Source organism: Chamaea fasciata, unplaced genomic scaffold (assembly GCF_029207755.1).
Source record: "Chamaea fasciata isolate MVZ Bird 193981 ecotype frontalis unplaced genomic scaffold, bChaFas1.0.hap1 SCAF_1, whole genome shotgun sequence".
NCBI classification, from domain to species: Eukaryota; Metazoa; Chordata; class Aves; order Passeriformes; family Sylviidae; genus Chamaea; species Chamaea fasciata.
In genome coordinates this window covers 132010829-132026907 of record NW_027094086.1, presented here as the reverse complement: position 1 = coordinate 132026907, position 16079 = coordinate 132010829, and the positions used below count along the sequence as shown (strand labels likewise).

General features: G+C 36.2%; 1 protein-coding gene across 1 annotated transcript in view; it reads left to right on the top strand.

Annotated features, from left to right (window-relative positions):
- RUNDC3B (RUN domain containing 3B) overlaps positions 1-16079 on the top strand; it is a 50891-nt gene that overhangs the window by 17173 nt on the left and 17639 nt on the right. The window contains exons 4-8 of the mRNA XM_066198097.1: positions 224-309; positions 3306-3395; positions 6525-6605; positions 8337-8505; positions 13298-13455. Coding sequence (XP_066054194.1) covers positions 224-309; positions 3306-3395; positions 6525-6605; positions 8337-8505; positions 13298-13455 — 584 coding nt within the window. The remainder of the gene's footprint in view (positions 1-223; positions 310-3305; positions 3396-6524; positions 6606-8336; positions 8506-13297; positions 13456-16079) is intronic.

Below are 16079 nucleotides of genomic sequence, written 5' to 3'. Positions count from 1 at the left end.
ATTTTGGATAACTTTATTTCACAATAAACTTTGTGTCCTTGTAAGAATGCATTTTTTATTTTCATTATTGCTATAATGGAGTACATCCTAGCAACTGTTTCTGTTTAATGCTAGTTTTTTAAATCAGTCATTTACTCAGATAAACCAGAAGTATTAGTATTCAGGTTATAAAACTGTTTCTTTCTGTAACACTTAAATATTTGATACGTGTTTTGTCTTGCAGGGTCGAGCATGGATAAGAGTAGCACTTATGGAAAAACATTTGTCTGAATACATTTCCACAGCTCTGAGAGACTTCAAAACAACCAGGTCTACAAGAACTTTACTTTTGCAATATTTTAGCCAATGTTATTTAAGTGAGGGACGTTTGGAAGTGAATGGTGAACTTGATTTGTATAGTAAAGGATGTCATCAATGAAAGACCTGTAACCTAGTGAAAGACATCTAGAGTTGGTATGGATTTGGTTTTAGCATGGGTAAAGCTGCAAAATTGAAAATCTTTTCGTGGTTTCAAAACCTCTCTAAAGTAGCAACTAAATCTGAAATTGTGGTTTAGGAAGGATAGATGTAGTATTCCTTTCAAACTTTATAGAAAGCCTAAGGACTCAGTAAAAATAATTATTATAGTAACTTTTTCTGAAGAAAAAAGGAAGAGAATTCCATTAACCTCTTGAGAACTGTAGAGTAGCAAAGTTAGTGATCAGGCATAGCTAGGATTCTTGATATAATAAGAGAAGTGTATAACAGATTTTTGTTTTGACTTTTAATGATAAAAACAGGGACAAGAATATGCTTTGTGGTAAAGAATAGTCTGGCAGTTTTGGACTGGTTTTAGATAATGTGATTATTAGATGATATTTTGTCTCATAACGAGTATGCCTTACAGATTGTTGATGAAGTCACCTGAATACAAGTGGCTCTGTAACATCTACTTTGTTGAACTCTCAAAGTTTAGGCATAATGAATGGGCTATTAAAACAATAAGAATTTTCTCTGTAAGGACTTAGAGTATTATTTGTTTTAATGCTATTTGTCCAGACATCTCCATATATTTTGCCAGTATTAAGCTGACTTTGAAACACAACTAGGTAAACATCCCATTTCATTGCAGTTTCAAAACCTGTTGTCTTATTTTACCCAGATTTGCTTGCACATAAAACAAAGAAAATCTGGAAAAGATTTACTTATGCTGCTTCAAACTGAAAAATCACATGGGTTTTTGAGGAGGAAATGAGGCAGAGTAGGGCCACCAATTATGTAGTTAAGTAGTACATTCTTTGTCCCTGTTTTGCTAGTGTAGTTTGTTAGTGGATAACAATGGTCTTATTTGATTAGCAGTTTCAAATTCATTTATTTGAACATGTTAATGTTTAATATATTTGAATGTTCTTTCAGTGGTATAGCTTTTGGAAACAGCTTCTCTTGCATTCCAAACATAGTAAGTGCAAAGTTTCTTTTGAAGTAATATTTTAAAATACTTCTAATGGAAATAAAAATTACATTTTCAGGTTTTGGTTGTGTGGATTTCAAAGCCACTAGCAACAATGGACGTATTTTCTTTCCCATGTGGGATTTCAGATACCTAATAACTGACTTGATTTTCTGGGTGATGATTTGCATCATTTATTTACCATTTTAAATCTTGTATTTTACTGTATACATATTTAATAATTATTTCTATAAACTATAAATTTCTTGTGTTACACGTGTGTATGTAGAATAGGAGATTATCTATCATGCTGATAGCTCTTTTTAAACCTCACTGTTGTGTTTAGGTGCCTGGAGTTAGTACTCGAATGGAGCAGTGCATTCTTAGAGCTGTGTGTGCATAGTACACTTGGTAGAGGGGTTGGATTAAACATGGACACAGAATTATTTTTCTAACTAATTGGTCAGACTCTTAAATTGTAGCAGACTGTTGTGTTGTGAGATGTCAGGTATATAGCTCTGAATGAAGATTTGTGGGTTTTCCAAGGGGACTCTTGGTTTGGTTGGATTGCTGCAGCTGTCTTTAACACTGGCACTACCAGGCTAACTTCTGCATCTCACCATTGAAAGTGTGCCCTGGTCTTTTCGTGTGATTTCTTCCTAGGCACTATTTTACAAGAACTCAGTGCAGATTGGTACCTGGCAGTGGTTTTACTGATGCCCATGAAATAGCTGCTAATCTTAATGTACTGGGGGCACTGCTGTTTGTTCACAAACGAGTCACTGTGCTGAACCAGACTGTGGAGTCTGTCTGGCTCTGCCAGCTTAGCCGCCTAGTGCCCTTCCTGAAGTCAGAGAGTATAGAGCTGAGTTTGTACTTCCTGGCCCCACTATCAGGACTATTACCTCTGTATTCTGAGAGGAAGTCTTGCAGATTTCTTCCTTCTACTGAGAACATCTGAGGTCTTGGACAACTCATATCGTTATAGCAAATGGATGTCTGTTATAAAGCTGCAAAAGTGGGACCCTCACAGCATGCATTATAACACAATTCAATTTCTGGAGCTGTGCCTCAAAACATGTATTTTCTGGATGTTCACCATGCAGCTAACTGGAGCTTCCTCCGAACCATCCAGAAGCTTTCATTGCAATTCTTATTAAAACAGATGGAGTTTTGGTAGGGCAGTATTGCTGGTATTTGTCTGAAATATAGGTTGTATTCAGTTAACTGGCACCTTCTTGCACTCATCCACTGCTGTGTAAAGGTGAACTGCATCTCAGTTCTTAGTAAGTGACATTTCAATCTTGCCTTTGGTACTGAACACCTCTTGGTTTCCCTCTTGCCACATGTAATCCTCAGGTGAATTGTGATGACCTTCCAGCATGCATCTTCCCAGCATGCATTATTTTAAGAAAAGGTAAACTACCTGAAAAATATCTTATTTGTGAAAATATTTTTTTAAAAAAGAACAGCTACTAAGAATGAAAATTGAATGTTGAGCTTTAAAAGAACCTGCAAATACAATTGTGAGAGAGAACTTCTTTTCATGTGATGGAATCATTATTTCTTTATGTACATGACACAAATTCTTCCTTTTAGAGGTAAAGTATAACATACCTTCATTTTTTTTTTGCATTTTATCCATCCTGTCCTACTAGTTCGTAGGACTAATAATGAAAATTCTTTTTGCTTATGTCTAAATTCTTCTGTGCTTTAAGATTGTGGTGTTTTGTGCTACGCAGTCTATTAGTTTGCTTTATTTGAAATGAAATATGAATGCCTCTGGGGTTCATGAATTATTTTTTATTTAAAATGGATTTCTTCAGTTTTCTGTTAAATATGAAAGATAGCTGAAATGATTTCTTTTTTATTGAAGGAGGTTTTATGAAGATGGAGCAATTGTTCTTGGTGAAGAAGCAAATATGCTTGCTGGTATGCTGTTGGGACTCAATGCAATTGATTTCAGGTACTGTATTTGAGTGCTTTGTAACAAAATGCTGAGGAAAAGTATTTATAAATCAATTTGGATGGAAATGGAAAACATTCTTAAATTTCTGTGGTAGTTTGATCGACAAAACCTGGGTTGAGGCGAAGGAGAGGGCAAGAGAGATCTTGAATGGCTCTTCTAGATAAGAACTAAGTTATGCTTTTATGTAGCTGCATGATTATGGGGTAGCTTTTTCAGGTATAAAAATCCTAAAAGGAATCAGAAGTATAATTGCAGAAGATATTTGAAACTTATTAAATGAAGCTTACAGATGTGACATCTTTTAAAATTATTTTTAAACTGCAAGGAAAACTGTGTGATTAATTACTTGATTATGTCCTGGTACTCGAAGACAGCATTGTAACTATGTATGTAGGAGGTAATCTTTATCACTTCTAAATTTGAAAAATATAACCTACGAATGACCATTTAATATTAACTTGTGTTAAAATTACCTGCAAATGAACTGCTTACATTAATTGACCTTTTCAATTTCTAGCCAGGCTTTTGTGGGCTTTCCTATATGATTAATTCTGTGTTTTTGAGGTAACAAAGGTGCAAGCACACCCTAGATAATAAAAAAAACCAAGACAGTATGTATATATATTTAAAAAAAACCATCACCAATTCATAAAGATTACAGTGCGTATAAAATGATAGAACCTGGCTGGTGCAAGACCTTGTAAATATGCCTGGTTGGGCAAATTTAGCCTCAGGCAGAGCCACTGGCAGAGAGTTTCATAATCCAGCACAAGGAAAAGGAGATGGATAATGCTGTTCTTCATTCTTCTGTCAGTTCACTGCTAGTATTTACCTTGCAGTAGCATTAATGCTTGTCACAAACCAATATGGGAGGTAAACTGCCAGAAAACAGAATAGTAGCCTGGCTGGATGCCTTGATTGGATGGCAATGGATGACTGACCATTGCTAAAAGGCCCTTCAGAGATTTACTGCTGTTTATTTACCTCTGTGTCAGGCTTGTTGGTTCCTTCTGTGAGCCAGCTGAAATTGTTGAAGAAAGAAAAAACATCCCCAGTAAGAGGATCAGATAGTTCTTTTGTTGTTAGCTAATTTGGTTCACAGAAACATTCTATTAGTGGCAGAGATTATGGGAGAATAATGCTTAGAGAAGAAAAGGAGCAAATAAGGAATGAGCAATGTTTTCCCTTTCTGGTAATAAAGACCATTTAGTTCAGCTGGCTGTGGGACTGTAACTGTGTGAAGAAAGGGAAAAAAAAAGGAAAACAACCTAAAAATGCAGGTCTTGGTGGCTGCTGAACCATCATGGAGTCAGATAAGTGCCAATACCACTGTACGGAGGGGAATGTCATGTTTGCATAAAAAAAAAAAAAAGAGAAAAAAGAAAGAAATAGGGAGGGAGAGGTTGAAAACACAGGATAGCTTCTTCTTCCTGCATTGTGTCATTAGATTGGCTTAACTACATCCTCAACATATGTTCTGGAAGAACAGAAGTGTGCTGCAGGATGATAAGAGTGCTAGCCTTGTGTTCAGCAAAATTCGAATCTTACCAGATTTTATTAGTTTAAGCTTTGCATAATCTGAAATTAAACTGCTTCTGCATTAGCCCTGTACTTAGAAGGACTACAGCTATACGTGAATAAGCATTGCAAGATTAGGTCTGCAGTATGTAAATCCTCTCATAAATAATCGTCTTTTGACTGTGCTTGTCTCTCAGAAACCTCCGTGGTACATACTAGGGTGTGAGCGCTTAGTTGTATGACTCTGCTTGTTCTTTCTTTGTACTCTGATCTCTGATGTAAAGGAACTTGTCAATGGTTTTCAGACTGCTGATTGGCTCTTGAAGACATTTACATTTTGTCAATGCAACTTTTCAGAGTCTAAGAATTTTCTGTGCAAAATGGGAGCTTAGTACTACAGGAGCATTTTTATTGTGCCACATACCACAGAATGTTTCAGGGTGGGCGGGACCACAGTGCATTGTCTGATCCAACCTCCCTGCTCAGGCAGGGTTATCCTAGAGCACATCATACAAGATTGTGTGCAGATGGTTCTTGAATATCTCCAGTGAGGGACTCCACAACCTCTCTGGACAGTCTGTTCCAGTGTGTGGTCAGCTGCATAGTAAAGAAGTTCTTCCTCATACTCAGGTGGAATTTTCTGTGCATCAGTTTCTGCCCTTTGACTCTTGTCCTATTGCTTGGCACCACTGAGCACAGCCTTGATAGTATTGTGATTTGAATGGCTGAGAAGCCATAGCCATTCTTTGCATGTTATATATGAGATTTTCTTTCAGTTCAGTGTCTCTAATAAATGTTGACTAGCTTATCTGTGTGGAACTGTAAATGCAAGATTGGGCTGGAGGTGAGAGAACTTGTGTGAGAACATAATAGGATTTTTTTTCTCCCTTCACAGCAATATGGAATTAGGTAACTGTGATCTTGGAGGGGTGCTTTTTCACTTGCTTTGTTTTTCTTTTTTTTTTTTTTTTTGAGGAAAAAACCAACAACTCTTTAGATGTACTTCCCAAATAGCATTTAAATTACTGCATTGTCAAAAATTTCACTTTGCAATTCAGTTAGCAGAAGCTGTCACTTACTAGAATCTCTTTATCAGTAACAGATAGGAGGAATGAGGAATATGAGCCTTGTGGAAGCATGGTAATTTTGTCACTTCTGTGATAATTAAGCATGGTTGAAATGCAATACTTTATTTCCACCAAAAAAAAAATACAGTGGAAATGAAAGGTTTATAAAGCTACAGCCATTAAAGAACATTTTCCAAAAGTTAGGTTCATTTATGTTCTTCAGCTTCCTGCTCCTCAGCACCTGTAAGTGTCTGAAAGGAGAAAGACCCTGAAATATTTTTGAGAAAATTGCTTTTTACTTGGTAGAATGGGAAAATTCCAAACTTGTCCATAATTCTTCTGTTTCTGCTGCTTCAATTAGCTTTTCTGGTATTCTCTTGCCATATCTCTGTATTATTAAGAATAAAAGTGAATGTTTAAAAATTAGGGTTTATAGCACCAAAAAATTACAAAAAGTAAAGTATCAGGTTGGTAATATTCAACTGTCACTGTCATTTAATTTTCTTGTACTAAACTTATTGTTGTTGCTCTGTTTTATCAGTTTTTGTCTGAAGGGCGAGGGATTGGATGGAAGCTATCCAGCTGTCATAGATTATACACCATACTTGAAGTTCACCCAAAGGTACTTTTTAGCTTTACTCTGCTTTCATTTCATTGGCAAAATTTTACTTTTTATTTGGCCTCTTATTTTTTCATTTCATATGCAAAATGATATTTATCTCTAAGTACAAACCTGTACACTCAGCTGCCTCGCTCTTTTAGACTGTTGGAATTGTTACATGACTCATGAAATGTGAGTCATGCTAATTTTGTTTCCTTGATTCAGAATAACAGTTCAGTGGGAAGCAAATGCTGCATCTCCTCTGATGATCACCGGACCAAGCTTTCTCTTAGGCCTTTTCTGTGTAGCCATGAAACTCAAAAGTAGTTATTTTGTAAATAAAAATTATATATACCCTGATAAATGTAATATATGACATAGGCAGTATAAACCATTAGCACATAACAGAAAGTTGTGACCAGTGGCTATATGTAAACTGACTTTTTAGCTGCATTTTGCTCCTCTGATCAGTCTTATGATTAATAATAAAAACAGTTCTCACTATCTAATAAATCAAGTAGCAATTTGACATCACCAAAAAGCATGGAAATTAATGCTGTGTTTTCTGTTATTAGGTTTACCAAAATGAGAGAAGCAATTAGGAATAGTCTTGAAGATGTACAACTGAACACGAAACATACTAGTTACTCTCTTGAAGTTCTTACTAGCCTATATGTTAGTGACAAATTGTGATTCAGTTTGTATCATGGCAGGATCATGGGGTTATGGATATCACTTGTTAAAAAAATCTAGCAAATTCTGTTAGTGTAGGGGGAAATATAGTTGTAAGGGAAGATTTTCAAATGGGTCCCGGGATAAATCAGAATCACAGAATTGTTAGGGTTGGAAGGCGCCTTTGGAAATCATCCAGTCTAAGCCCCTGCCAAGACAGGGTCACCTGTAGTGGGCAGCACCTACCTGGAGCAGGAATGTCCCCACAGAGGGACACTCTACAACCTCCCTGGGTGGCCTGTGGCAGTGCTCTGCCACCCTCAATGTAAAGTTCTACTTCATGTTCAGGTGGAACTTCTTGTGTTCTATTTTATGGCCATTGCTCTTCATCCTGTCACTGGGCGCCACTGAAAAGAGCTTGGCAGCATCCTCTTGACACCTGCCTTTGAGATAATTATATGCATTGATGACATCCCCTCTGTCTTTCCTAGACTAAAATAAATTCTTGTCTTTGAGGCAGATGTCTACATTCTCTAGCGTGCATTGGTTCTGGAAGATATGAAGATATTTTAATGATGAGTCTACTTAATATGTAGGGAGATACATTCTGTGAAGTAACAGGCACAGGGTCTTTTCCATAAACGTAGATGTACATTCTGATTTAAGTTTATCTTGATTTAATGTAATGACAACGACTTTTTTGGGTTTCTGCTTTTTTTAAAAAAAACTCCAAAATCTATTTTTAGATACTACTCTTTGCCTTGAATTTGTGAAGAAAAGGTTAAGTCATCACTTCCTTAGATAGCATATTGTAATGCATTTACCCTTTGTATTTAGGAAAGTAGCCCACATACAGTTGTCTGACTTGACAAAGATTACAAGCAAATTTTTGCCCATTTTTTAGGTGGCTATAGAAACAAAAGCTTGAAATACAAGTTGTCTTTAGTAATCCATCATATCCCAACATTTCAATTTTTTTTTTTGCAGAGGTTTTTAAGAAATGCAATGTTTCAGTTTCGACCAGAATTTGCATTTTTATAAGCACAGCTTTTGACTTGGCTAATAAATATGGTTCTTCAGTTCTGACAGTATCAGCAGTGATGAAGAAGAGCTAAGAACGCTGGGCAGTAGTGGCAGTGAAGGCAGTACTCCAGAGAACATTGGTCCTCCTTTCATCACAGATGAAAACAGTTGGTACAACAAATGCAAAAGGGTAGAACAGAAGTACCGGCTTGCATTGGAACAGAAGGTAAAAGATTAGTTTTGTGTGGGGGCTATGGAACCAAAGCTCATCACCAGCCAGCTGGTGACATAACCATCTAAGTAAAGGCAGGAAAATACATTATTAGATATTGTTTAGCTTCATGTAAGTGGTCCTAAATTTTATGATCCTCAGAATATCCAAGCATCTTTGCTCACTGATTTGAGGGAAAAGAGGCTTGATGAGTTGGGGAATATAATAGCAATAATTTAGAGATCAAATTTCACAATCTAATTTAGAGGCTTTGGCTTCTTTGTCCAGTCTTGGAGTTACAGACACTGTATCTCTAATGCTGTTAGGTTGTGAGCTTGAAGTTCACATGAATTTTCTCTTCCTTAGAAGTCACGGATTTTTATTGTTATAGCTAGACTGACAGTTGAAGGCTTTTATGATGATAGTGGTATTAAACTTTATCACTTAGTCTTAAACTAAACAAAAAGGATCAACAAAGTAATCCATTTAGATGAAAGGCAAAACTATCTTCTCAGTGACACTGAAGTGGGTTTTTACAAAATAGGTAGTTTTCCACATGATTGCAGCAGAATGGGAAAGGAAAACACTAAAGGATGTGTTTGTTTGTGTTGGATTTTAATTTAGGTGGCATATTGAATGTAACTATATAAACCAAAGGTAGGTTTTCCATCTACCACCCAACATACCTTAAGTTAAAGATGAAGTGAAATATATGTCCAAACCTGTTAGTAGTTAAGAGTTTTAGTTAGTTTTTCATAACTGCATATAACATCTACAGTAGTTACAATGCATATTAGCTAGTAGAGAGAGGGAAGAGGACAGACTGTTCATACACACCAAAGAAATAGTGCGGAGGGAAATGAGGGGTCAGGAAAAAAAATGAAATACACCTGGCTAAATTTTTAAAAATAACTTCTATTAGTATTTTTAGTGTTCTATTTTCCTTGCATAATAATTTGATTTTTATGAGACTGAATAGAGTAAACCATATGAAGGGCTGGAACCACACAAGGGTGCTTGGAGGTATAATTATTTCCCTGAATACAGAGTAGGTAGAATCAAAATTGGTTTATTTTAGTGCCCTTGAAAGAATATAGCTAAAGTTTTTCTAAGTAATAGTGAAAGAGTCAGATTTACTATGGAATAATAAACACTTAATATTTATTTATATTAATTTTTAAAAATTACGCATACAATTATTGCTTTTGTATTTTTGCTCTGAGATGTCTTGTTTTTGAAAAATGACTTGAACTGTTGCATCCAGGTTGCTGGTCTAATCCTCTCAGCTAGTATGGTATCATTTTCCATATGGAAAGAACTTGTGTTCCTGGAGCCCTCTCTGGTACAGAGGACATTTTCCCTGCTTTTATAAAGCAAAATATGCTGTTCAAAAGGAATCTCTTCAAATACATAAATGAAAACCTTTCTCTTGAACCACCAACTGGAATTCCCATCCTTGCCAGACAAAAACATAGGGTCAGTTTGAATCGCACACTTTCCCTCACCATGAGGAGAATGTTGTCAGTTCTGGAGAAGCATTGAAGAGAACAAAATAAGTGGATGTTTATTTTTCTTGGCACATTCAAGTAGTTCATTTCCAAGGATAATCCATCAAAGTGGTGACATGCGTGTGTAGAAAAAGTATTGAAACATGTAGCCCACATGCACAGTCAGAATCACTAGGAGCCTTTATGTCTACGTAAGCACAAAGGTTGTCAATAGCTGTAATAGCAAATTGTGGGTTTTGGTTTATTCATGAGTCCAAGATCCAGAACCATTCCCTCTCCATGGAAGTTATTGCTGGTAACATTCTCTTAATGAATTGCTAACTTCTATATGGAACTAATGTAGGGGTGAATTTAATTCAGTTTTAGGATAAATCTTTGGAAATTTTGGTGCATTTAAACAATTTTCAAAATGGTAGCTACTCTGACAGCTGTTGACACTTCGCTGGTTGTCCTCCTTTGGAATGCCTGCTTGCAATTGCAGCAGCAAAATAACTTTTTTTTCCTACTGTCAGAAAAATTTCTGTTGTCTGATTTTCATTTGGGATGTGCCTGCCAAATTTTTATATGATTGACTTCAACTATATCGCATCTGTTCTATTACAACTTGAACAAATGACCAGTAAGATGGACTATGTAATAGAGCTCCTTTCCCAAGTGTTTCTCTTCCTTCCCTTTTTTCACAGCAATAAGTTGCACCAATGACTGAGTTGCACTCAGTGCAGCAGGTACCAGTTAATCAGAGACTTTTTATTTGAACAAAGGGGCTTTCTGACATTCTGCGTGTTGGAATACCGGGGGTTTGTGACAAGAAAAGCAAATTGAAAATAATGTCTTTAGTAACTGATACAGTAGGTCTGATGGATCCTTCCTGTGCTCTATTGTCATTCATTTTGCCCAAACAGTGAAAAATTCCTTTTGTGCCTCCCAAGAAAGTTTGTGTGCTGCAGTCATTAATAGCACTAGGTCATAATGTGGCAAGTGATTGGATTGCAGCTAAGAAAAGGTCTCTCTTCTGAGCCATTTGAGAGGTAGGATAGGGTCAGGTGTTACTTTAGCAAGCTAAATCCTAGCATTGTTTTATTGGATCAGCTACACTCTGCTGCTTTTGACCAAGACTTCTTAGTTATCCTACTATCCCATCTTGGGTACTTGATCAGAGCAGAAGTGAGGAATAAACACAAAGCACGTGATTGTGCACTTTACTTCTAATGCGCTGTTGGCCAATGTATATCAGGGGTTATGAGGGGCTGCCTGAAGCTAAAAGGTTTGTCTGTGTAGTAACTTGTGATATAGTCTAGATAGTCTTCCAAATACTTGTCAAATATCCCCTCAATTCCGTGTAAAATTTAACCATCGAAACAATTTTTTTTTGGCAAAGCATTCTGTGAATCTACCATCTGTTGTGTGAAAAACTACCTCCTATTCTGTCTTTTGAATCTGGCTCATATGAGCTTGATTTCATGGCACCTAGCTCTTTTTGTTAAAAAAGTTAGGAACTGTCTCTTCCTTTCTGCCCTGCCCAGGCCATTCTGGAAATATGATGACTTTGTCTTTTCCAAGTTGTCTCTTGTCCAGATCAATGAGTCATACTTTACACATTTGTTATTTATGTGGAAGTTATCCCTTCCCTTTTTTGGAATGGTTTAAGCTGTTCACTTTTGAATAGTAAGCTCCTGAATTATTTGTTTACTGTTTATGCTGGAATTTTATATGCTTTTACTGGTGGGATGTGCATCTCTGTGTCATTATAGATAGAGGTATTTACTGTTCAGAGGATTATGTTTGTGATACTGGTACTTCAGATCTAAAATGTTTCTGTAAAATGGTTTGATTTTTTGTTTGTTTTGTTTTGTGTTTATGTTTTTGAGAGGCTGGAAATTTGTTATGTTGTAATGCATCATTTAGTACTTTTGAAATGCTCCTTAGAACTCCAAGGAATATCTTAGTCAAGATAACAGTAATTTTTGATGAGGCAGAACTAGGCATATTGAAAAGCTCTCAGGATTCCTTGGAAATTGTACTGAGACTTAAAAGTTCCTGTCAAATATAAATATATCCAATGGATAGAACCATGTTTAACTATAGAATCACAGAGTAGTTGTGGTCAGATGGCACCTCTGGAGATTGTTCAATCCCCCTGTTCAGAAAAAGGTAGACTAGAGCAGTTTTCCCAAAGCCTTTTTCAGTCAGGCTGTGAATATCTCAGGGATATACATTCCCCAGCCTGTCTGGACTACCCATCCCAGTGTTTATTGGGGAAAAAAGGAAAGCAGAAAGAAAAGTTTTCCTATATTTAAATAGTTTCCTCCATGCTTGTTTCAGGTTGTGCCCATTGCCTCTTTTCACTGGCTATCACTGAGAAGAGTCTGATTCCATCATGCATACAACCGTCCCATTAAACACTGATGCACACTGATATGATTCTTTTTCCTTACCCTCTTCTCTTCAGCCTTGACCTGAGCAACCCCAGTTCCTTCTGTTTCCTCTCAGACTAGAGATGCTTCAAACCCTCAACAGTCTTTGTGGAGATGAATTACACTAGTAGCATTTTGTTACCAGCTAACGTGAACCTGTTTTCCTAACTCAACAGGAGTTGAGAACAGACTGTGTCTCTGAAAACTACCTTGTTTTTAATACCTTTTTTTAAAATGTGGGCACATATAAAACAGTTGCACATTTTCCCACAGGTTTCAAGGAATGTGCACAATTTTATGTAGCGTAGACTTACTGTATCTGGTTTTATTTGACAATTTCTAAGAAGTTACTAACATCTGACATGCTGGAACCTTCTTTGTGATTTTAATGTGTGATTCAAAAGTTCAAAGAAACTTTAAAATAACATTGGATATTTTATTCATAGTAATTCTGAGTCCCTTTCATTAACTATAAAGAACCACGCAGTAGATATAATCTACTCTTACCCTTGTGTATTATCTAACATCCTGCACCTGTTCAGTTTTTCAGAATTTTGATGGTTTTTTTTGTACTAGTGACAATTGTTTTTGAAAGATTAATTAGTGTTTCATGCTGGTGGCTTTTCTGTCTCATTTTTTTCATCCATTTTTCTACTCTTCTGCAAGAATATAAACAAATATGTGATTTTCCTGTTACCTATTAGGACATATCAAACTAATCTAAAGTCAATTTACTTGTCTGATTAAAAATAAATAATTAAAAAACCCTACAACAACCCCAAAGTAAAATTGTATACATCATAAATCAAAAAACATGAATATGCATAATCGAAAGAAGTTTTGATAGTGTGTTCTTTAAAGCTTTTTAATAACTTCCATTTTCAGGGTTATCTTGAAGAATTGGTGCGACTCAGAGAAAACCAGCTGTCTGAATCTGTCTCACAGAATAAACTGCTGTTACAAAGAATTGAAGATATGGATCTAGCCCATAAAATGGAGAAGGAGCAGCTGGAATATATCATTGTGGAACTGCAAGACCAGTTGTAAGTTAGCATAATGAGGAAGCATTGCTAGAGCAGTATTAAATTATTTAAGTAATATAACTGTACAATATGTGGAGTTTCTGATCCTATGGAAATGAGTCAACTTCTTAAAGAAATTGATGTATTTTAGCTTTTTTCCTTTTCTGGACAAGTCTTAGATTTGGGAATGGCTCCCTGGAAACTGCAGTAGTGTGAAACAGAAAAATTCTGAGATTAAATATTAAAAATTTTTAAAATCTGAAACAGCTTACAGTAAACTTGCTTAAATTTTTTACATGTTTTTATGAAATGTTCTTTATATTTTATTACTTCCAGTTTTAAGGCTACCCTTAAAAGTATTGAAAACAGCTACCTTTTGAAGATGATTTTTTTAAAGTTAGGCAAGAGAGGGTAAATATTAATTTTCTTTGGCTAGATTTTAATTTATTTGTGATGTCTCAGACACAGTAGAAGTTCATCTGGTAGTCCTAAAACTATTCAAACTGGCAACACAGTTCACTATCACCCTTTCTTCAGTGGAAGGCAAAATGCTATAACGGTAGAAGACTTATTTTTTATTAATAACATATGTAATTTCTAGTATGATAAATATTTCAGTATCATATGATCATTATACAGTTTATCCTCTCAGCCCTGTCTGTTGGGTGGGGAGGTACTCTCCTTTTGCAGAGACTTTCCCTTGTTGGATGGGTCTCTGAGCAGCCTGGTCTAGTGGAAGGTGTCCCTACCCATGGCAGGGTGTTGGAACAAGATGATCTTTAAGGTCCCTCCGAAGCCATTCTGTAATTCTGTGTTTGAAGACCCAGGCAGATGGAAGACTCACTGTCTGATGATGGGTTGCCATGAAACTGCCATGGGGTGCACCTGCAGCAGTTGAGTGTTCTGTTGATAAGAACAGAAGTTATTGAAGTTATTTTGCCTTAAATCTGGATTAATTTGTAAATGTCTGAGCCCTGGAGTAATGTGGCAGCCATCTAAGATCTTTGAGACAATCCATGATAAAGAGAATATATGAAGACACTGTCCAAAAGGGTCTTTTCTACATAGTAAAGTACTTCAAGCTTATAAGCAAAGCCCTTTTTTCCCTGCTGCTCTCTCTCTCTCATGATAGATCATTTTATTGCCAGTGCTTGAAATGGATTTTATGAAAATGTTCAGTAATACAGAATTGGCATTTTATTTAGGCCAAATGCAGAGTTGAGTAAGAAAAAAAGGTGTTTTTTCCAAGTTTCTTTTGTTTTTTCCCCTCTGATTGACTGGATGTTTTTGAGAGATGCCTGTTCTTGAGTTCTTCTCTGAACTTACTGATATGCCTAATGATTCATGTTACACTGCTTTGGTATCCCCGGTTATTTAGGGGAAGCGGGGGAAGGTGTGAACTCATTTAAACCTCCTCTGATACTGGAAATTTTGAATGTTCATACCTGCTGTTAAATTTTAGCTGAGATATATGCAGTCAGACTGTTCTGAAGATCTTCGTCTTTCAGGTTTGATTCTGTGTGCTGGCTTTGTCATGTAAAGGCTCAAATTGTGGAATAACCTCTGTTGTATCTTGACATTGTTCTTGTATATCTGTTTGCGAGACACTGCAGTCAGGATTCTGAACTACACTAGATATTTGGAGCGGTATAATTTTACATTTTTATTGCTGTGAGTGTAGCCTCCCTGTCAGGTGAGGGAGGGAAGAAATATTCCTAGCAAGTTTCTAATGCTCAACATCAGTCATAGTTAACTTATTTTTATAATATTTGGTATTTGTATTGGGTTTTTTATTCCAACCAAAGGTGACCTAGCAGCAGAATGTGTTGTGTCAGTGATGTGTCTGTAATGAGGCATGAGTTTTGGCCAATTGCTTTTTATGGTCCAGCCATTTTAGAATGATGTTAAAGTAATACCAAAACTTAGTGTTTTGCTCTGCTAGCATTTTGAAGCAGTGAATGTACGCTGTAATCGGAGTTCTTCATCAGATCACAGCAAGTTTGGGACTGTTCTACCCAAGGCATATTGCATTGCTGTTTGTAAAACACTTTGAGATCTGGTTTAGGATTGTTTGCTGTGTAATTGAAACTATTATAAATAAACATTCTATACTTTCTTTTTAATGATGCTCTTCTATTCTACTCGCTGCTGTTCTTGAGGTAGCAAAGTCTATGACTTCAAACTTCTGTTGAGTAAGGTTTTGTTGAAGTTTCCAAAATGGTATTTCACAGGCGTGCAAAGAAAAATGTTTTATGTATCTTTTCAGTGGACTTGACAGAATCTGAGTCTATATATATATTTATGCCTTCCCCCACCAAAAAAAGAAATGTAAGGTAAGGAATAGTGATCTGACTTTGTTGGCAGTATAGGCTGTTGCTGACTTGGAAACCAGTTAACCCAGTATCAACAGATCATCAAGGACTTCAGGTTAAAAATTAGATTTCTTGCAGAGAAACTTTTCTGTTTGCACGTTTAGTAAGGGGGTTTGCTGCAAAGCATGAAATAAATATGGGGATTGGAGGTCAGAAAAATTTGGAAGAAATTTTTCTTTTACAGCTGCTATGCTTCGTGTTCTACAATTTTCAGTATTCTTAACTTTGTCTCACACACTTGAATATTCAAACTACAATGAACAACATAGTTTC